At 37.6% G+C, this 24,531-nt stretch overlaps 1 protein-coding gene across 2 annotated transcripts; it reads right to left on the reverse strand.

Annotated features, from left to right (window-relative positions):
* Positions 1–1,134: 1,134 nt before the first annotated feature.
* Positions 1,135–23,787, reverse strand: LOC108678556 (EH domain-containing protein 1). 2 transcript variants are annotated; one of them, XM_018167010.2, is made up of 7 exons: positions 22,898–23,787; positions 9,135–9,243; positions 6,774–6,938; positions 5,082–5,241; positions 3,596–3,625; positions 2,123–2,293; positions 1,135–1,592 (listed from the first exon to the last, which is right to left on the reverse strand). In XM_018167010.2, the coding sequence occupies exons 1-7, from the start codon at positions 23,701–23,703 to the stop codon at positions 1,381–1,383; spliced, it is 1,653 nt and encodes a 550-aa protein (XP_018022499.1). In that variant the 5' UTR covers positions 23,704–23,787; the 3' UTR covers positions 1,135–1,380. The 2 variants fall into 2 exon arrangements, with proteins under 2 accessions (XP_018022499.1, XP_018022500.1); XM_018167011.2 differs by lacking the exon at positions 3,596–3,625 and having other exon boundaries at positions 22,898–23,786.
* Between the last annotated feature and the right edge of the window lie 744 nt (positions 23,788–24,531).

Below are 24,531 nucleotides of genomic sequence, written 5' to 3' on the forward strand. Positions count from 1 at the left end.
TAATATTGATCATGACACGATTGAAATAATGACATTATAAATGATGATGATAATAATTATTATTATAGACTCTGTATACAAACACTTAAGACTACAGTTAGGCTCTTAACATCAAATCAATATATACTTGACTCCGTATCACCAGCCCAATTCTTGATATTTTAATCCGTAATCTCCAACAAAAACCAAAATTCTTTCAACCTCGGTGCATCAGGAGGCTGGAAAACTTGAGTCAGTTCTGAGGAATTTCACATAAGATTACTTCCGCCTCGACGAATGTGAACTACCATTAAATGACTCATGTCTTCGCGAAGATCTGAACTCGCTCGATTTTAGGCGACCAGGAATTTCATAAATAAAGTCAACAATGTCTCACAACAAGCCTAATAATTTTTGCATGTTGTAGGTTTAATATATAACTAAGAAATGTAAGCGTTAGTTATAGATTTTTGAAATGCAGGCGAGTCAACCATACCACGAGCTCAAGGAAACATTTTGAAACAATGATACGCCTGGTTGATTTCGTGTACAATTATTCGACATCTGTAATGATAGATGCAGCGATGGCATTATTCATGAAAATGTTTGTCTACTAAGAAGAAGTTTAGGCTGGCTGGGAGCCACATTCAGGCACTCACTCGAAGATTCCCGGCAAGATGAGCTGCTGCTCACACTTGTTCAAGTTATTCTCTCCAGAAACGCGAAATAATAGACATCTGCCCTTAAAAAATCAATGACACTCCCACGAGTAGCTTTCACTCAGGGACAACCAAATGTTTCAGAAATAAAATGTTTGTTCTGAAGGTTTTACTAAGCAAATCAGATAATGGTCAAATAAAATAAAGATAATTCTATACAGCCAGATTTAGTGAAATACGATTTATATTGTAAACAATGCTACACATGATCGAAGAAAAAGCTTGATTATTCACGTCGAGCAAAAAGTCCTAAAAATGAAAATTTGTTGGAAGGTAAAGAAAAAATATCAAATAGACATAAGCATAAACGAAAATCCTTTTCATTTCATTCATCCTCACTACTCTTAACACAAAAATCTGCTCATCAACACTGAAGAAATTACATGCCCTTAATCTCAAAAATAAATAAACACGCTGATCGGCTCTAAAAGATATGCAAAATTTTTGCTGATGCTGATTTTTAGACTTTGAAAAATAAAAATCAAATACTGACCATCACACAGCAACTTCCGGGCATTATGAAACTTGAGTAAATTTTTCCAGTAAACAATGCACGCTGACTTTCCACCCCATCAAACTTTTCCAAAGGAAATTTGCTACTAAAGGATTGCATCTCGCTGACACATGAGAACGCAGAGGCATTGAGGCAGACACAAGTTTTCGAATAACTTCAAGTGACGCGTTAGGCTTGGAAACCGCGCTTTGATGGCGGCACGAGATGCTCTGGTAATTCAGCCGGTAGGTCGTGACCGTCCAACTTCACGTTGATGAGATGCATCGAGAGAGCGAACTCGTCAATGTCTAGCATACCGTCCTTGTCCAGGTCGGAGAGCTTCCATACTTTGCCCAGCACGGAGTTAGGTAGCTTTGATTTGACCATCTCCGCCTTGGCAGCTGAAGACAATGAGGCCATCATTATGTTAGTAAAATAACTAGCAGCAAAGCTGTACAAGCTGAAGGAACTAACGAGCAGTAACGCTGCAAAAGTTGGAGGAAATTCAAGAAAACAGTTTGAAGCTTGAAGAGAAATTTGGAAGTGGATCAAAATTTTGAATGAAAGCGACACCAACTCACTATTTAACAGCTTTGGATCGATGCAAATTCTTTTTCCCATTAGGATTTGAAATTTGTTGGTAGAGATAGTTTCTGTTAATAATTAAACTTTTGGGTTGAATAAATGCAGGCAATAAACTATTAACTAGCGTACATCCGACCTATTAAATTTCAAAAGACGAGTTAAATTTTCGTTTTACTATTTCAGCTAATAATGCAACTAAAAAATATTTTAAAAATAAAAGAATGCAAGCGTCACTAACACACAATATATTAAACCAAGAAATTATTAAACAAATAGTGACGTCCACCGACGACTATCCTGATAAAATTTAAATATACACAGATGATCTCACAAAAAAAGTTCATACCTGATCCAGTGATCTTGCCGTCGATGGGATCGAGGGCGAAGAAGAGCTGATCGTACTTGTGACGATCCTTAGCAACGATCCATTCCGGCTCGCCAGATCCCGCATCGATGCCTTCGCCGCGGCGGTAGCCGAACACTGTGTTGTCGTTCATCACTCCGTCGAACGCGCCTCCTGCAATTCACGGCGAAAACGTTAAAAAAATCTCAGACACGATCTACATACTGGGCACGCTGTCATGTGGCAGAACGTCAATGAAATAATTGTGACAATGTAATAACGGCACATACTGGGCAAGCTGTCATGTGGCAGAACGTTAACGAAATAATTGTGACAATTAAATCCCAGGACGGGCAGTAGGTATATCTAAGACCATAGACGACGATAGGTAGCTTAGCTTCAAGTAGCAAAAAAAAGTGAGGAGCTATAGGTTACAAACGAGTATAATTATGTAATTACTGTCACGATTTCTGTTATACCGAAAGTAAATTACAAAATTCATATTATTTTAAGTAGGAATACAATGTTTCGAAATCGCATTCGAATTTAAAAAGAATTCATACGTAGAAGTATAAATATTTTAATCTTATTTACGCCTGCATGCTCATGCAATCATAATTTTCGTCATCTAACCACCAGATGATTAAATTCTATAGCTAATAATAAATTTCAACTTTCCATCTAAAAGCAAAAGGCTCCAGAAGCACTTCAAATGTATGAAATTTTACTGAAGCCCCAAAAACAGGACGCACTTTAGAAAATGACAATCTTGAAGTACAGCACACGAAAGATGACCAAATTTGACACCACGCGAAGATTGAAAACAACCATGTTAATTAGAGATCTTAACAAGCCGAGAAAACCTGTCCCATAATAAGTCGAGGAAAATTTTCTATACTTGTATCAAGGATGTTGCCTGAATAGGGTCAAATAAAAAAGTCTGTATAGTTTCGGAAAATTGCGTGTGAAGAAAGAAAGCAATAAAACGGTGAATTCATCACCATCGATCAGAATAACTGTGATGAAATCATCACACAGAAGACACAGTCCACACGCACTTATAACATTCTCATTGTCAGGTTACACTGCGGGAACGTGAAACTTGAAGAAAAAATTTGCCATGTGTCAAACCGACTTAGACAGCAATATTTCGGTGAAAAATTAATAAGCGTAGTGTGTGCTGCTAATTTGAAGCAAAATTTCTCAAATAACATCTATGACACCACAAACGACAAATGTATAGAACTTTGAGATGGAAACAATTTATCAGAAGAACTGATATTTACCTACTGAAATACCGAAGAAGTAGAATCACACAGATGCAAGGCAATTAAGATTTATAAATGAAAGACGAGACAAGAATATGCACACGGAAATATTATTCAGGTTTCGAAGAGGACACACAATAGAACTAACTAATTTATAAAGCCGCTGAAGCAAAGTCTGAGCAACAGAAGTGTTGGTCTGTTAGCCTACCTGATAGTTTGCCAACTTGATCACCAGAATCTGGAATGAGAAGTGCGTCAACTTCAACACATACGACGCAGTTAGCTTTACGTTTTTTGCAAATTCCGTCTCAACATGTTAAGTTAAATTTGGAGAAAAACTAATGGATTAAGAGCAAAAGGAGGTATCGAAAAAAACTACAGAGTTAACATCAAAATCCTAGTCTAGGTAAAGAAAACGTGAATGCAGCCAGGGTTCGACATGAAGCGTCATGTGCGGTTACCGAAAAGTTGCCGAAACTCAAAGTTACCTAAACTGAAAAAAATTCATCTACATAATTAATCCACAATGAAAATAAACGAACATTGGACACTGGCAAATAGAATTATCAACACAGTCATGCTCTGAATAAATAAGGTGGTTAAGAATGCAACAACGTTAAAAGAAGAAAAAATCCGTATCGATTACATGAAACGAATTGGTCGCAACGAAAAATCAGTTCTCTTTCATTCTTACCACGGATATATATTCAATTGGCAATCAATATTTTAATGATAAAAGGCGATCAGCGAGACCATGGGTGTCAAATTGTAAATAAGTAGCATTTTATTACTACCAAGATTTAGATAGTACCCGAAAAATATCAAATACAAATACTAACAGTCTAACGCCCACATGGATAACGAATGTCACTATAAAGCCTGATAATTCACGCGGCAATACAGAGAATTAAGTGAATTAAAGTATAACATGCCAACACTGGAACTGATATTGGTGCCACTTACGGCCAATCGATAGAATAATGAGGAAATTTTCAACGCTAAGTCGACGATGAAATTTAATAAACACTGAAATAGTTGTAATGACAAGTAGACAGAAAGAAAAAAATTTGAAGGGCAGCTCAAAGAAAAAGGGCATAGTTATTGAAAAACGAACTTGCAAGAAAAAGTTTGAACTTGACAGCCTCGAAACTTGACTGTGAACAAGTTACCAATCTAACATCCAATAAATTGAAACAATGATATTGAAAGACATAACGGAACAGAAAGAAAAAATCACAGCGAAGAGACTTAGAAATCAGAGACCTGAAAAACACAGCAAGTTCAGAAACATGGAGAAACAAATTTCAACAGAACTGCGCACTGAAAATAAAATTTTGAATGTATATAAGAAGCAAAATACGCAGCTAAGAATATTAGAAATTTAATTCTACCTGACCGTCTACTAAGAATGCAAACCATGCTACGGTACTTCTAGGACAACCAGACGAGCGTTCTGCAATACTTTTATTCTCCTGAACCCAGCCACAAAAATGCAAACGAAAAAAACCTTCATCAACAAAAAAATAATGGAATCAGAATTATCAAAATTGGTGATATCAAAGTTTTTTGAAAAACACGATTCAATCTCGAAAACATCATCCGTGGCTGTAGCTTGGTACCTGATTTTGAAGCGACCAGTTTTCATAATCTGATAAATATAAATAAAAAGTAAGGGTAGGTACATATTTGAGCACCTTTGACATTAGAGTTGTTCTCTCGCGTGGCCAGGGCCTCCTCCTGAGGGATCATGGCCATGAGGCGCGCGATGTCGTTGGCAAGCATCAGGTCGACATTCTCCAGCAGACGTGGCTTCAGCGCGTTGAATTTTGTGAAGTCGTGCACCGCCAGCTGGTCCTGCAGATTAGGGCAAGTCTTAGAAATGCACGTGAATGGAAGTGAATGATTGCTCTCTAATGTTGTGCACTGCCAATTGTTCCTGCAGATTAGAGCGTCTTAGAAATGCACATGAATGGAAGTGGAAGATTGCTCTAGTGCTGTGCACCGCCAGCTGGTCCTGCAGATGCACAAGCGTGGAAATGCACAAGAATGGAAGTGGAAGATTGCTCTAGTGTTGTGCACCGCCAGTTGGTCCTGCAGATTAGAGCGTCTTAGAAATGCACGTGAATGGAAACGAAAGATTGCTCTAGTGTTGTGCACCGCCAGCTGGTCCTGCAGATCAGAGCGTCTAAGGAATGCACGAGAATGGAAACGAAAGATTGCTCTAGTGTTGTGCACCGCCAGCTGGTCCTGCAGATCAGAGCGTCTTAGAAATGCACATGAATGAAAACGAAAGATTGTTAGTGTTGAGCACCATAAATTAATCCAACATGTCGGGGCTAGTCTATTAATTAATTGTCCATGAATTTGAACGAAAGATCTTTCTAGAGTTGTGAATCGTCAATTGCTCCTGGATATTAGGATAAATCTTAGAAGTTCTAGTCGATGGAAACGATATATTTACCGTGAAATCAAAAGTTATCTACTACTGCAAAAATAATAGATGAAGAAACAGAATATTTCATAATTCGAAATAATGACTGAATAGTTCTTTTATCCTTTTACAAAGAAATTGTTAGCTATGTTACTTTGATTGCCAAAGGTCTTTTCTCATAATAAACAACTTTTGAGGAGCACTCGGGTTAAAAATTGAACAATATATGCAAATAATATTTTAAAGGCATACAATGTGAAGACTTGTCTTTCATAGAGCATGAATGCACCAGTTCGTGAGATTCGAGTAGGTCCGTCTGCGTTATCAGTACGATAGGAGGCAGCGATGATGATGATAAGAGCTCATAAGCGAGATAAATTCAAAGCAAACTGGGGCGCAGGCACATACTGACAGTCTCAGCGATACAGAAATATACCTATATCAGTTATAGACACGTCATCATCATAATTTTGGGTCTTTATTAGACTAAAGATGATAATTTTGGGTCATTATTAAACTAACTTGAACTTCATCAATATAAATGACTAACATTTATTCACACCAGCATTATAAAATGCCTAATCTTCGAGGCGTAAACAAATAAATAGATATTGAATTGCTAAAATCCGGTCCCGTCCTCTTCCTGTCATTCCTTAGACTCGGTTGATAATTGTTTTAGATTAGGTAAATAATTTTGTACTGTACATAATGAATTTCTCAATTACTGAAGTCAAAGTTCGCTATAAATCTTAGTCGGACGAACATTTTTTGCTCATGGTATACGGTAGCAGACTTATTTTTGGTGTTCTTTGATTGAAAATACCGAACAATCTATTTACCCCCTTTGTGTACTAATGGGACCTCTCGGTACCAGGCCTTCACGTACGAATAGCATCGACGACGGTAAAATGTATCCGTAGACAAATAGTTAAAACTTGACGCATTGAAAGTTCACCTGCATCCTCTTGATGTCAGGGAAGTCACCAGGGGATATTTGATGTTCCCGTTGGATCTTCTCATAGATGGAGCCGAGCCTCTTGATGAGCTCCTTCTTCTTGTTCTCCTTGCCGAAGACGCTGGGCATCTCCTTCTTCAGCTCAGAGATGATGTAGGCGTGCACCTGCCACACATTTACAGCTTTTAATTCAACAATTTCACCGCTGAATATTCATTGAAATACATTCACCAGACATGCTAAACTCGAACACATTTATAATAGGCAATTAGTCGCTCTAGAAGAGAAGACTAGATTTACCTAAGATGTTGGAATGAACGTCATGTACAGTACATATGTTAGAAAATAATTCGCTCTAGAAGAGAAGACTAGATTTAACTAAGATGTTGTAATCGACGATATATACAGTAAATTTGTTATACAATAATTCGCTCTAGAAGAGAAGACTAGATCTAATAGGCATGTCGAAATCGAGAACATTCAAGTCAGAAAATCAATCGCTCTAGAAGAGTGGACTGGATGGATCTACGCTACACTCGTAATATAATTCAGTACTAGTTCCTATTCCACAGCAATAAAACGGCTGCTATGAACCACAAATTAGTATATAACCGGTGTGGTTTGATGGCTCAGTAAGCCACTTGTATCGAAGTTATTCTCTCAGTCTCGCACAAGCACTATCACAGACATGTATATGTGACAGCCTAACTGACCATCAATAGCTTGCAATTGCAATCAACGAGGCAAGGACTAACGGACCACTTCAGTCTGCATTGGAATCAAAAAGCACAAGCTTCCTAAATTTAATTACACCGTACGCTCATCGCGATTCTTTTACAATTACATATGAAAATATTTAGATGCTCTATAAAAACTGCGAGGAGTTAAAATGACAGTAAAGATAATACCTACTAATCCTTGTCGGACTGCAACGATCTATTGAAAATCGACATAATTTTCACGAATTTCAAGGTGAAGAAATAATATTTCAAAGGTTTTTTATTGCTAATGAATAACAATATTATTCCCAGGGACGGTATTCCAGTTCAGTAAGAGAAGTGCCGTACACGATATCATTCCATCTGGGTATTACCATACAACAAAATTTCTACGTAAATATGGCTAGCTTGAATTCAGTACTTCGGAGGAGCAATACTTGTTCTGAAGAACGTGAAGCGGCGGCTTACATCGCATGAATAAGACTCGAGTAGATGAAGTGAGTAGCGAGTTGTGATGGGGCATTTAAGTAGCGACAGTTGATGAGGGCATCACGTCAACGTCTGAAGAGCTCGCAAGAGCGGCACGGCACGAGTGTCTCAAGTTAGGAAATGCTTATCAGCAGCGCGCTATCACTGACAGCGCCGCGTCTCTAGCTGCTGATCTTCAAACAGCTCATGCTAACATTATCAAGCATGTAGTCCGGCCTCGTGACCGTATATAAACATCATTGATGTTAAAATCGAGTATTAAGAGATTTGTTCAACTTGATTTCTTAATTATACAGGAGCTCTTACAGATGTCGTATATAAATCGTTTCAGAGCATCCCGAATTCGATAAAAAAGCAAGAATGTTAAAGCACGACGGAGAGTCGAGCACTGTGGAATTAGATGAAATTTCACCTTCATTGACCTAGGCAACCGATGACTTGTGGCGAACGACCTTCGTTACATATGAACAGTCTCGTAAAAAGAAGGAAACACGTCAATAAACGGTTCAATAATCAATAATAACGGTTAGTACTCTTGATACTAGTAAATAATTTTCCGTGACTTGAACGGCACCCAACATGTCAGTTGGAGATACACTTTAAATGGAGCAGCAACTCTCTTAATAATTACGTATAAACATCGCCTTCGATTCAAACGGGCACTCGTTAACTTGTAATGTTAAACTTTACCCTCTTGAGAATCTATTATGACTGGAAAGAAGAGCTGTTAACAGGATACGTGAAGCAATAAGTCGTTATATATGTATACAATATGATTCCATTTACACCGATTGCCTATGCGCTAATTTGCAGCCCAAAACAATGAGTAAAGAGCTCAAAGTTAGTAATCACACTACTCGACGCATTGAATATTAGTGGCACAAAAAAGTGCGCAAATCGTTGAAAATGAAGCAATGAAAACATGCATTCACCCATTAGACTGCACTCCATTAATAAACCTCGCGAAAAAAATCACGCAGTAACTAATTATCTATTTCCACCATATTTCTAAATGAAAACAAAGAAATCCAAGAGTAAACACTAATGTTGATTTCAATTCATTGATTCCAGTTTTTCAAATTGAAAAACTGGAATATTGCAGATGTAATATTTCTTGGGTATAATTATAAGAATGTGTAGATAATTTGCTCACCTTAGCCAGTCGCGCTCTCTTGATGAGATCGTTGAGCTTCCTGAGCGCAGCGTTGCGGGGCAGCGACTGCAAGTCAAAGAACAGATCCTGCTCCTCCGCCTCGAACAGCCTGCAACCAGCAACACGCTTATTTAACCGTATGAATACTATATACATGAGCATTATCCTGCATCACCATCACAGCCACCAGCAGCGGTAAGTGCATCACCATCACAGCCACCAGCAATGGTAAGTACAACACCCAGCAACATGCTTATAGTCCACCGTATAAATACTATATAAATGAGCATTATCCTGCATCACCATCACAGCCACCAGCAACGGTAAATGCATCACCATCACAGCCACCAGCAACGGTAAATGCATCACCATCACAGCCACCAGCAACGGTAAATGCATCACCATCACAGCCACCAGCAACGGTAAATGCATCACCATCACAGCCCCTAGCAATGGTCTACAGATCCCAATGGTAAGGATCTCTCTAAGAAAGTTGCACAAGGAACAAAAAATTTCGTTAGAAATTCATATTGGACATTTTTCTTTCCAGGTATATAAAAGCACATACATGGATATACCCATACATACGGAATAAAACTAAATAAAATGGCATAAAAAAATTCAAGAACTAGAATTCAGTGAACATGCAAACATAAACGAGCATGTAAACGTGCACACAGTATATATACTATTGGTCGTAGACAATAGCCGACAAAGCTACAAAATGCTAGTATTTTTTCGAACACAAATTGTGCTGCAATTCAAGTAGGTAGATGAATTAAGAAAAGAAGAACAATAATATACAAAAGTGGGAAAAAAACTAGCATGCGAAAGACACATCGATATACCATTTGGCATCGAGGTAAAGGATGATCTTCTCAAACACTTTTCCAATTGCAAAGGTAATATGTACATAAACTCGGTAAGGTTATTACGTTGTAAAACTATGAACTTTGCCAAGGGTTATATTGGAGGTAAATAAATTATTACAAATTTGGCCCGCGAAGAAACAGTCTAGGTTAATAATGATTCCAATTAGATAATTTTAATATACGTAACTTCTTATTTTCATACATAACTTATTATTCAGGCATAATTTAATATAAGTTTTAGAACGTACATGCATTATCTGCCATTCTAAATCAAAATTGTTTATTAAATCCATACCAAGGAGCCGCAATATTCTTCGTAACAGTCAAGCTAATCAAGCTCCTTACGGAAGTGGGCCATGATCAGGCAAAGAGAAAAAAATAACAATAAATACACATCACCATTGGCCGCGCCCAAATGCCACTAGAGTGCGCGTAAATGTTAACAATTTTGCATGGAGGGCAAAAGCTTCAATTGTAGAAAGTCAATGTAAGCAATACTGAGCGAAGGAAATCAACAACATCAACTGGATCTTCAGAGCACGATGTCGCTCCACGATATTTCCGTAAGCGCTATTCATGCCCCAATACCAAGACCTAATTATGAAAACAATCAAAAGAAAACCGATATCAAATTATGAACATTATCAAGTAAATGACGGTGAGCAGCGCTTTTGTACTAACTTATAAACGTGAAGTGACGTGTCATGAGATAAGATAGAGATTCAACGGGCTATTACTAAGTCTGACGCACATGGAGGCAAAAGAAGAATTTGTCCGATGACTTCCTATGTTAATAAGTTAAAGAGCCTTTCTAGCAATTACACGAGTCAACAGAATTATGATTCACCAGCAAGATAGGAGAATTCTAGAAACTTATGCAGCGAGAATTATATTGAGGCCGATAACGCTAAACTGTAAACCCTATAGGAGCAAAATAGGCGATGAAATCGAATGGCGCGCAGTGATTCATGAACAGCGCTGGGATGAAATCGAATGGCGCGCAGTGATTCATGAACAGCGCTGGGATGAAATCGAATGGCGCGCAGTGATTCATGAACAGCGCTGGGATGAAATCGAATGGCGCGCAGTGATTCATGAACAGCGCTGGGATGAAATCGAATGGCGCGCAGTGATTCATGAACAGCGCGGGAATGAAATCGAATGGAGTGCAGTGATTCATGAACAGCGCGGGGATGAAATCGAATGGCGCGCAGTGATTCATGAACAGCGTGGGGAAGAAATCGAATGGCGCGCAGTGATTCATGAACAGCGCGGGGAAGAAATCGAATGGTGCGCAGTGATTCATGAACAGCGCGGGGATGAAATCGAATGGCGCGCAGTGATTCATGAACAGCGTGGGGAAGTAGTGGCTGCAGGGCGATGAGCTGGAAGTGTGTCATGAACTGATGACGTGCGGTGTGCAGGGCCTGGGGGAGGCTAGGGGGCGAGACCAAAGGGGTGGCATCGTGACGTAGAAGCGCTAAATGCCTTCACAGAACACGCGACCCCAGGCATGAGGGGAAGGTCAAATCACCGTTGATAGCCAGTAATGAAAGTACAATGAGTGTACATTGGCTATCAAATTCACACAGAGAATATGAGACGTTAATTGCTTGGCTGGACAAAGCTTTTAGAGTTTGCATCAAAATCAGGAGAGTTATTTGCATTTCATTTTACGCAAAATACCCAAACGTTGCATGGTTCACGCGCGGTAGTGCTGAAACAGTGGGCTTGAAAATGCCATAGTTTATTTATGGGCTTGAAAGTATTGAAAACATCAATTTCATGAAGCAAAGATTTGCATCACAATCAAAGCTGAACAAAAATATCATTGGACGACACTAACACTAAATTTGAGGACTCTCAAGAGAAGACAATAAAAATCGTTAGAAGCAGACAAAACAAGGCTGAACTTGGCTACATTTGTACGTTTGCATGGGCTACGGTGGGGTTGCATGTAGGCAATCACTGCAACGTGATTTACATGCAACACTTAACAATACATGAAATAATAAATGCACGAACATAACACGCATGCATAAGTGTAGAAAGCAATGATCTTTATTCATTACAATGAGCGCGGTTAACGGTAACCGTGAGATCGTAGCATATCTAATGTCTCGGACAAAGGTTCACGCAAATTACACGTGCATTGTGCAATAGCAGGTCCAAAGAAGCAGAGTTTGTACATCCTGCAATTAGGTGCAGGAAATGTGGCCAAATCATAAGGACTTGTTGAGATTTATAACCAATTTAATTCATTTGAGTCCAAGATATTTTTCGTAAATATAAATTTAATTATTATACATGTCAAAGTTTGTATTCTTTGCTTGGTGCGAAAATATTTAGGGCTAATTGGGCGCGATCGGACGATACATGTCATGTGTGACTATTACCCTGAAAATTTTATTATTAATGGTGAACATCGAAAACTAGAAGAGGGGAGAGTTAAATTTAAAAATCAAAATAAGCTTTATACTCGGTATAAAAAAGTAAATTTTATTTTGAAATATAAAATTCAAAATTCTTCGCAACTTTTTAACAGTACTTAAATGCAAATTCAGCTCTTCACGTGGTTTTGAACAATTTTATCTTCACAAGTGGTATGTTGGTTGCAAAAAATTCTACTAGATTCGGGATGAAGGGATTCTCGAATTGCAAGGATTACCATCTATCCCAGGCAACCCCGGGCAGATTTACAATCAAAAACTTCCACTAGAACAGACAAAACTTTTTTTACGAAAGTTGCGCGATAATTGCACTAAGTTCTGGGAAAAGAAACAAAAAAAAAAACCAAGTCTTGAAAAATTATTTCTTTTAAAGTAGACTATGAAGAAGAGACGTGGGAACAAGGTATCAAGTTTCATCGTTGTTTTCGATATAAAAAACTTGAATCAAAGACACCTGCATTAGTTGCTTGCCATTACGCAATCAAGTTGTGAAGATAAGTACGGTATTGTTCTGCCAAACAAGTATTGCAATAATATAGCAACCAAGTATTGCAATAATATAGCAAATAAGTATTGCAATATTATTGCTGACAAGTATTGCAATATTACTGCAGACAAGTATTGCAATATTATAGCAGATAAGTATTGCAATAATATAGCAGATAAGTATTGCAATAATATAGCAGATAAGTATTGCAATAATATAGCAGATAAGTATTGCAATATTATTGCTGACAAGTATTGCAATATTATAGCAGACAAGTATTGCAATATTACTGCAGACAAGTATGTAATATAACGTTTGGTTGACGTAAATAATTACAGCCCATTTTGAACGGAACTTTTACGGGCGATAAACGAGTTGATAATGACGTCACTGACGACAGGAAAACAAGCATATCAATGGCATAAGAAATTTCGTTTTGAAATTGTTCTTGTCAATGTTTCGATTTCATTTCAATGATATACCGTAAAAAAAGGAGCACGAGCGAATCTAAGTACAGTAGTGAGAGACACGGCAGGGCCAAAGAGCCTCCGGAGCAGTGACCTTCAAACAGAACAGTCGACGCTCTGACATAAATGCTTTTATTAAGCTGGGAAAAAGCTTGCAGAAATATTCAGCGTGCACAGCCGAAGAACTTGAAGTTTATTGGCTGAGACAAACTAAAGACAAAGACTAAAAGCATTCATCACAATTTGCATTAATGGACCAATTGCCATGGAAACTCGAAATCCCTTAATGGACAAGTAGAAGAAATAAGAAATATTCACTCAACTACAGAGAAGGAAGCCCTATAACTACATTGTGATCGATGGCCTACTGACGCAACAATCTTGTAATAGATCAATACGTAGGTAGCTTGCATAATCCATATCGCCAGAGGGCACACACTCGCAGCAAACTACGGTATCGTGCGTTGTCCAACAAAAAAAATCAATTTGTAACTTGATTCCAAAAATATGCACATCAGAACTTAATGAAATTTGAACACATTATGATATTAAGTACTCTTTGTGTTATTCGCTCAACGAACACAGATAAAGAAACCCAAGTGATACATAAAACAGGTACTAAAAATCAAGCAATAAGTTCTTTTTAACCCGCCATCAATGAACTTTGGTGCACTTAAAATGTGTTTTGTAAGGTATTACCGTAGCGCCCTTTAACCCTTATCCATAGGAACAGTTATGCGAGGCCAGCGTGACCAGAGTCAAAGAAGGCATGACTAATAAATAGTTTTCTGTCACATAAAGAAAATTGGTGAGCTAGTTAGGCCTAGTGAGTTATGTGAAGGAGGCACATGGGAAACTTTCTTACTTCCAAGCTCACGTACAAGTTGAAACATCACAGAGAATTCCAGAAAATGCAGGGGTGTAAGTAATTGAAAGATGTGTTGTTGGAACAGATTTGATTAAAGACAACTAATAATATTCGAAAACGAATGAAGATGAAACAAGATTTCTGGGACAATCATTTTCCATTAAAATCGAATATTTTTTAATTTCTACCGTGTAAGTAATTTTTACTTTGAATCTCTTTTGTAATGAATAATGGTCTGAAGAATCCCTTAATACTGATATCACTAACAAGAACTTGCCTACTCTCTCACAAGGAGAGAGCTAGGCAGCAAATCCTCTGATTCAGCAATTAGAAGTGAATACAATAAGATTTTTAAAAACCTTTGGCTGCAGCGGATATGAAAATGCGACGTAGAACAATTCCGTCTGTTATAGCTTCGATCAGCAGATTTATGACAAGAGGCGCTCTCACACGATTGAAGGTATTTTCCAGTTTAAGAAGCTATGCGTTAATGAATAATCATGTACCGTTTTCTCGGAAGGTTTATTTCATCAGATCGAACGATGTATGGGTAATTTAGGCTTATAATAAAAAATTTCAGTTATACAATAGTAATGATAAGGTTTTAGATACAACACTAAATATAAATTGGGTGCTCTTTCGATATTAGTACTATCGGCAAGTCATGAGAAATGAACCACGAAACAGTCTTGTATAATAATTAAATTATATACCTACAAGATGAATTAACTATAAATAACTATAAAGAACTAAATACCCATAAACTATAAATTAACCGCATCTTAACCACTGAAATATTCTAAAATAATACACAGGAATGATTGAACCAGATCAAATAAGGCCTTTGACGACTTCTAATTAATAAATGAGCAACTTACACACAAAACACTCATAAAAGCCCGAGCATTTGACGTGATATTATTCGCATAATAACCTCGGGCGATGCACTTGCATGAACGTCAGATGAACACCAGACAAAGCGGACAGCAGCGCCTTGTGAACTGAGTAGTGTCCGATCATTAACGAGCCTCATACATGCAGAAGCTTTCTTCTATGTCAATAAATAGGACCTGGGCCTATACTTTCAAAAAAAGTTAAGAGATCGTAAGTTCATCAGCCAATCATTGACGGCCTTTCAAGCAAAATCCACCAATCATAGACAAGAAAATAGAGCGTAAGTACTTACGTTCACTTAGCGATTTTTGAAAGTATAGCTCCTGGATGAGCGAGTTTGTTGGCATAAGGAGGTATTTTCAGAACTGCACCGTTAATTATGCTAAGCTTCGCACCTACGATTCTAAAACGCCGGTAAATATACCATCAAGCAATAAGCTATCCCAATAACATAAATATTTACATAACATAACAGAAGAGAAGTACGCTATTCCATGATAAAGTTATTACAATACAAATTTCCCTTCTTAAGTTCATGTAACAAAGAAGATCGGGTCTTACCACGAATCTCTGTATAGATAAGATGGTTGACGGAAAAATCACCGCTTACTATCAAGGCAAGATAACATGGTGAGGTCCTCTAAAATCTAATAATAATAGTAGTAACGGTGTCAGCGTTCATTAGGCCATTAGACAGCCTTGTCGTCGATTCTTAAAATTGCATAAGTTTTACGGCTGTTGTGGGTCTCGAACACACAACTTATTACTTAACAACTTAATTTTTGCTGTGCTTCACCGCCCGGTAAACTTATCTATTTTGATCACAACTTTCGCACGTAGCTGGGATCGAACCCGCAACTCACTGCTCCAATCTAGGTACCGTACTTGTAACTGTAAACACTGGGCCACCCTATCATCAAGCGTCTCTAAATCAAAAAATGGACTTACCCTAACACTTTCGTTTACGACTAAAATTGATTCTCTCTCTAATGTTGGGCCGAGGCCGTATGAACGCAATTAAATATATAAAATACACTACAGTGATAATCGAGTGAACCAAATACCAAAAAAAAAAACCGTCGAAATTAGGTAAAGTTACGATAGTGATTATATTTTGGAATTGTATTCGCAAAATTTCAGGGATTTAAGCTAATCTCACAACTAGGAAGAAGTAAAAAAAAAAAAGATGTAGACTGGAATTTCAAGAACACCAAAAATTCTAATACGAGTCTCACAGTTTGTAAAAGTGGTAATGACGAAAACTATAATTCTCAGAACCCGGAAACGTACGGGTCCGGCCAAGACTATTAGGAGCTGGCTTGCGGCAGTCCAACACAATTTCCGGAGGGAGAATACGCAATATTAGTGCAGGTTTCTATCGACAATGAAACTAGAAATATTCAGCCGAAGACCTTGTGAGAAGATCGCACAAATTAGAGACACGACACACATGACTAACAGTTAAAACGTAATCAACAGGAGCTGCATATTGGTAGAGCGATAATCCATAATAAGTAGCCAATTAAATGCATAAAAATGAGAACTTAATGCGTTTGAAGGGCAGGTATGTAGTAAATAGCTAAGCTTTAAAACGCCTTACTATGATGTGATTTAAACTCATTTTAAACAGCAGAGCAAAGTTTAAGAAGCTGTGTCTGGCATCACGTAGACAAAAAAAAAAAAAAAGAAACACAAGCATAAGTAACAAGAAGGCGAGATGAGACCTGAAAGTTCACGGCCAAAAGCCACTATATATTGCACGCAGAGAGTACAGCAGTAAGAAGAGAAACGCAACATCACTTGAGTAAGTTAGTTAAAAAGAATTTTTTATGGGCTTCAGGATTTGAAGCTCAAACTCTGGAAAGATGCACAGCATCCATGATATCGGAGCTTAGACTAAACTCTTGACATTTTGGTGTAGGGTCAAATGAAGACATATGTAGCTTTCCGCGTAGTTTCAAATTCATCCAACAACCATATCGGTATTTTCGGCATTAAACTTGCATCTGAAAACAGTATTAGTCAAAGTAAGATCCGAATCCATGAAAAACACTTGCGTTTCAAGGACAACGTACGTAGGACAGGCGATCATTTCTGGAAGTTCCTACGATACGCAAGCCATTTAAACATCGCGTCCTGAAAATCATTGTTTAGCAACCATACTGACATGGCATTTATTAAGAAAGTGTCTAGGTATGTACTATGGCGCACAAAATTAAAAAAAAAAAGCCAAATCTCGTAAGTCTAACGGTGTTTATCACCGTTAGTCACAAAAAAAAATTTAATGCGGGTGATTAATAATTATTTCACGTGCGTAAACTTTCGAAGTCTTCCAGTGAACTCGTACACCGATTCTCATTCAGGCGAGGTCGACAATGTCGATCATCGCTTTCATTTGGCATTGAATCAGAAAACTGGGAAGACGATTCAAGACTCAAGATTTTTTCAAACGATCAAGAGACGATTCAAGACTCAAGATTTTTTTTCGTGATTCGTAAACTTTCATACTTATTGAAGCGTCAAATTTGAGAAGATATCAAATCGTCATCCAAAATTTTGCTCTATATAATATGGCAGTCAATTTTAAAGCAAAAACTGAATCCAATGGAAGCATATTAGAAGCAGGAAGTACAAATGTGGAAGGAAGTTCAAATGTGTTTCCGATAGAAATTAAGGGTTTTTCTATCGGAATAATGAGTATCGTAAGGTATAAATCTTCAACATTTAAATGAAATTTCAAAGCAATCTCCATCATCCGAAGTCCGTTTTACCTAAGAATATAAATCTCGTACGGTACTTTACATGAATGTCCAGGTCAAAACAATTGCCGTAAAACATAAGAAGCTTTAAGTATACATCAATTTTTGCTTTAACATCCATCACAAGCAGCATATATAAAATTTTTGGTACTTCTATTGTCGGAAGAAACTAGGTACTACTTCGCGCTGCTGATGAAATGATAAGTGATTCACTGCATTCGACACCAACACAAGTGATAGAGAGAAGCAGACTTGAGCCCAAATGTTCGACGTGTTCAGCACTGATGTAAGAATTGCATTATTCTGGACCACATCCACAAACTTAATGAAAAAACACTCACAGGATGAGAAGTGTTGATCGAATGCAAATTTTATTGCAGCTAAGCAATATACAGCGAGTGGATTTTTTTAGTCCTCTAAACATTAACTATGAAATGTGTAGGTCTGTCTACTCTATCATATATTTGAATAATAGAAAAATTTGACCCATATTTATATTTTCGTAAAATATTTTTATGTGTAGAGATCTTGCATGACCTGGAAAGACGTGAATCATTTAACACTTGGTCGGTTTTCTATCTCATGCATCAAGTCCTGCATTGAGAAAATGAATGATCATGGCATTCTGTCAGCTTCACTTGTTGTTGCTATGTGTAGTTGTTAAATTCTGCATCTGTATGTGCCGGCGAGGCGCGTGTTGTTTACAACTGAGTTTGTCAGCAGTCAAGAGTCTAGACCTCTTGAGTGCTAGGTTGGACGAGAAAAAATGAGGGAGCCAAAAGTGAATATTTTCCACGAGCAGTGGTGTCACTGTTCCACGAGCAGTGGTGTCACTGTTCCACGAGCAGTGGTGTCACTGTTCCACGAGCAGTGGTTTCACTGTTCCACGAGCAGTGGTATCACTGTTCCACGAGCAGTGGTTTCACTGTTCTACGAGCAGTGGTTTCACTGTTCCATGAGCAGGGGTTTCACTGTTCCACGAGCAGTGGTATCACTGTTCTTAGTTCCCATGAGTCTGATAAGCTACAAGGGGAGGAAGTCTGTATTTGTTTATGTATGTTTGTTGAGAGTTCGTTGGGATTAAGCATTAAATGTGCGGTATAAAAACATTTGTAGCCATTACCCGAGCCAAGATTTATTCCAGTAGCACTCAAGTAGGATTTAATGGAAAAACTCAAGGTCTGATACTTGAAACGGCAAGAATTGAAAAGAAACGGCTCCCAAAGAACAGAAACACTGCTCAGAAAATAATGTACATTTTCGCGAATGTTACACAATGTTGTTGATACCACGATTACGAGTAACATTGCCATTACAGGCATCAGCATTTTTAGGAACATGCATCCAATATGTCACAAACTAAATGATATCGTGGAGGTCATCAGGAGACCGTAAAAAGAGATGAAGAAGCAGGCATTTTTGACAAAGAAATAGATTTTATCAACAGATAATTGATGCTGCTAAACAAGCAGAAAAATTCACTCAAGCTTCACATCAGCTCTAATTACTGCATTGTTTGAGCCGATAAGAATAGACATCAGGATGCAAGAGCCTCCAATAAAGAGAAAAGAGCTGAGTCCATAGCGACCAGTATTTACACTACAAAAATTGAGACAACATACCAAAAGCTTCTTGAGTTAAGAAATATATTTCTAGTAACTTTGCTGATTTTGATTTTGTGTTCATGTTGCACTGCCTTAATCAAGGTAATTGCAGGCTCAATCCAAATCAATAGATCAATCAGACATCACTATTTATGGATTCACCATGTGTATCAATTATCATCCATCTTCTGCAACGATTGATATTCATATTAATTACCAGGCAATCAGCCATATTGATTGATCAGCAACCACTAACCACCACAATCTTGGCAAGGCAAGGCACTCAAGTGGCAAGGCAAGGTATAACAATACCATGTCATACCTTCATGGCAATACCTTGACATCTCCAAGGCAGTAACTTTGCATCTCCAAGGCTAAGATGAAAAAAAAAACTACTACATTTTACCAGCTTTTGAGTGAATTAGCCTTACCATCCCCTAGTACATCATTATATACTATGCCATCATATCCGGATAACCCTGTTTATCATCAAGCATTCAACGCCAAGTCTTTTATGCATTGGTTAGGCCCATGTCTCATTCAACAACATTTGCATACTATTGCTCCACACATTTGTTCCTATTTCATCAATAATGTTCCACAGGTAAATAGAGCTTTGTGCAAAATTCAATTATTATTATCAATTACACTAATATCTCAGTTCTGATTTCATTTTTCTCACTCTAAATATGTTCCATCCCATATCTTCTCTCACAGCCTCTACTGCAGTGCATCTATGGGCTTTAAGTGCAAATCAAGCTATCCTATTCTAAACACACAAATCTAGCTATCCTATTCCAATCTATACAGTTCTCCACCATTCCATGGCATAACATCCATCATTCCATGACAATGATGACATCAGTTTTATATATACCATACATATTAATCCCAGGAACTGCCATGCTTTTCTTTGAACATTATGCTTACTTGCTCTCACTCTTATAGCTAGCACTTCTCAGTATTTCTAGCATTGATTTGCTGCACTAAGACTCAATGCTTTAGTTCTCTCACATTCATTTTGGCCAACACTCTATTCTCAACACCTATATATATATATACCCATTTGTCATCCCAGGACATTTTCTCCCAGTCATATGGTGCACTTTGTTCACATCCTCAGCTGTTTCAGTCACAACTAGCACCTGATTCATCTTGAGGCTAAAGTGCATATTAAAATCCTTGCCATACTCAGTTGAGGAAAACATAGATGTGGACAAAGCCAAGCATACTCTGAAGTTTGTCATAATTTTCACTCAAAATTACTACATCATCAACATAAAGAAGCATTTTTAAACTTCCATTGCTCACACGCACTCCTACATCCATTCTTCTCAGTCTAGCAGCTGTCTCTTCAGTGTACAGGCTAAAGAGAAGCAGAGACAAGATCCTTGTTGTAGATCTCTAACAATTTTCATCCAGTCAGTCTCCATGTCTCCAAGCCTATATTTTACTCCAGTGCTAACATACAACTGACACAAGCATTTAACTATCCACACAAATATACTTTTCAATTGTCATTACTAAAAATTACAAATGACCATTTTAATGAAAGTTTTGATTCAGACAAGAAAATTGATGCTCTTTTGTATATTATTTAATAAGAGAGAAGTAGCAATATCTATTCAATTATTGGATTCAACTTGATGAAATTTAATCAAATTAAAGTTAGTTATACTTTATAATATATTTATAATGATGGAATTTAAATATATATTATACATTTTTGCAGTTTAGGGAACATGTGTATCAAGCTTGTAATATTATTTAACTCAAAATTACTCCACAAAACTGTAGAGTAATTTCAGCAGAAATCTAAAATTGAGCACCATAGAGGTGTAGAAATACAAATATCTTACAATTGTTCCTAATATCTTGTACTGCCAAGTACCAGTACTTGACTACTGGTTTAAGAAATTAGAATTTATATCTCTTTTTATGCTTTCCCACAAAAAGAATTGCAATTTCACTAGTTGTTACAGAAACCTCATGGCTTAAAAATTACAATTTTAATACATTTGGAATCTTATAGCATAATTGTAGCTTTTGTTAACAATTAGATAAGTAAGTCAAGAAGAAATCTTGCAGTTCCAAAAATGGGTATTACTTTAGATCAAGTGCATCCAAAAAAAAGGGCGTTTTTTTTATTATATGTTTTTTGGGGTGTAGATTAGGAATCTGAAATCCGTTTTTGCGGTCGGCATCAGAAATTTTTAATGGAACCTGTTCCTAACTGGACCTAACCTGCAAGGTTTTCATTGATCAGCTAGGTTTTTTCTATGTTTGGAGTCTGTCCGGCAGCTGGAAAAACCTAGCCAATAGGTTTTTTCTATGTTTGGAGTCCGTCCGGCAGCCGGAAAAACCTAGCCAATCAACAAAAACCTCGCAGGTTAGGACTCTAGTATGGAATATATCTACTTGGCGAGCCGCGACTGAATTTTTCGAGCCGTGGTTTTATGGATTTGCCAGCCGTGATTCCATTTCTACGAGCCGTGATTCTATTTCACCAAGCCGTGAATTCCATATCTCGGCCATGAAAAGCCATTTACGAGGTGCGAATGCGAATTTATTTACAAAGTTTATGCATGTGTTACCCCAAATCTCTAATTTTACCCTTAAACAGTCAAACGGCAACAATAAAATTTGTCTCTACTGTAAGTTCAGCACGTGTTAATATACAGTCTGACCGCTTTGACATGACCGCAACTATGCGCGATCTTCAACAAACGTTTTGTTTATTTGTTTACATTACGATGTTTATGTTTTTTCTGCAAGATATTTTTGGCGGAAACGGTAAAGCAATGCGGATTGCGGAAGTTGAAAATTTTATGAAATGAAATGTTTGCGAAGTGCAAACCGCGATTTTTTCATCAAACAAAAATTTATGACATTCGAGCCGCGAGATTTCATACCTACTGAAATTATATGATATTAGAGCCGCGAAAGCCCGCGATATTTCAGACAAAAATAGGACTTTTCCAGACTAGGGTCCAGTTAGGAACAGGTTCCGTTAAAAATTTCCATGCTGACCACCAAAAACAGATTTCACATTCGTAATCTACACCCCAAAAAACATATAAATAAAAAAAACACCCTTTTTTTGGATGCACTTAATCTAAAGTATTACCCAAAAATGTCATGAACTCTGGTTGTGGCTCAAAAGATAGACATATTCTATACCTGCTTGTACTGGTTTCAGAAATTGGAATTTCCATGCCTATATTAACGCTTGTCCACAAAATGGTTTAAAAATTGGAAAGAAACATTTCTGTACCCAGTAGGGCCAGTACTTTCAAATTTTGATGCCATAAAGTATAACATTGAAGCTAAATTTTGGTATTCTGGTTGATTTTGAAACTCACCGTCTATTGGAGTCATAACGAAGAGGCTCATCCCAAAATGAGCCAATGTAGACTCTTGCAACTTCTGGAGTGTTAAGGACTTTGCCAAGTGACCACATCAAAGCACCATACACCCTCATCAGTTGCTGATGATCAATCATGTCAGCTTTGTTGAGAACAATGCGGATTTTGTCATCATGACCTTTAAGAGCTTCTATTGATCGTCTAAATTCATCAGAGATGTCTAGTTTGTGAGCATCAAAGAGGAGGATGATTCTGTCAACTCTCTCGGCAAACCATTCCAAGACTCCAGTGAACTCGTAGCCTCTGTCAACTCTCTGCTTCTCTCCGGACAAAATGCCAGGAGTGTCAATGATACTTATGCCTTTCAGTACCGATGAGTCAACTTGTGAGCATTGGAATCTGTTCAAAAAAGCATTTCCAAACTTGGACAGCGGGCGGAAAGGTTTCTTAGGATCGACAACGAGAGCGTTACCAGGAATGACTCCATCAGTTTCACTGTACATGACAGCAATAAAGCCATCAGTAGTTGGTTCCGGCCCTATTCTTATACCGGGAAAGTCTCTTTCAAGCAAATAACGAATGAAAGTGGTTTTACCAGTTGAGTACTGACCAACTAGCAAGATCATGGGCTTTGCATCGAAGTCAGGATCATCCAACGCAGGGGAGTGAAAATCATGAAAGTGATAGCTGCTTTCTAAAGGTAACACCTTTGTTTTGTACACTTTTTTCAAGCCCTCGAGAACACTTTCGTACACGTCTATGTTTCTCTTCTTGGCTTCATCTTTATTAATCCACGAAAACATGATTGCTCGTGTTTTAATGCCAGCGGCTCACAATAACAATCAATCACGTGTCACACCCGACACCATACTGACACAACGGCAGAACTAACGAAAGAAGAGAGGTGTTATTGGACAGTGGCACCATCTTTCGAGGACAGGAGAAAACTTTGCCAACTGGGTTTTCATTGAATGTTGAACATCATCCCCATAGAGTGATATTTTGTTTGAAAATATATAAATCATTGTTTTAAATTCACCGTACTAATTAACCTGAGACGCATAAATATCGATTTTCGTTAATTTGTTTCAGAATCCAGTATATAAATTTTATAGTATCAGGGGAAAATGTGCATGAAAAGAAAGTAGTAACACAATTTTCTTCTTAAAGGGTGTACTACAACAAAATGGGTCGGGTTGGAACGGAACGGGGTTGATGCTGGTGCACCTGTTTTATTTAATGGGAGTTAATTCAAATTATTAAACTTTAAGTATCGTTACTTAACTTTACTAAAATTTTCTTCATATGCCGTGAACTTAAACAGTTTTAATTTCAAATACATGAGTTAGACAAAATACGGGAAACGCGTACGCAACATTTTGCGATCAGAATTTTTGAGCATGTTATAATCAAAAAATACTTGACATATTTTGATATCAAGCTTTATTGATTAGTCATAATTTATTTAGTGTCAAATGTTGTTTATACCTACTTCTGATTGTTGAATTATGCTTCGATATTTAAGTTGTAGAAAATATTTGTAGCTATCTTATGAAGGTAACAAAACTCTCTGACTTTCAAAGAAGTCATGCTGTTGGTGCTCGTTATGTCAGGTTCTAGTTATATTAAAA

This window comes from Hyalella azteca, unplaced genomic scaffold, assembly GCF_000764305.2.
Source record: "Hyalella azteca isolate HAZT.00-mixed unplaced genomic scaffold, Hazt_2.0.2 contig16984, whole genome shotgun sequence".
NCBI classification, from domain to species: domain Eukaryota; kingdom Metazoa; phylum Arthropoda; class Malacostraca; order Amphipoda; family Hyalellidae; genus Hyalella; species Hyalella azteca.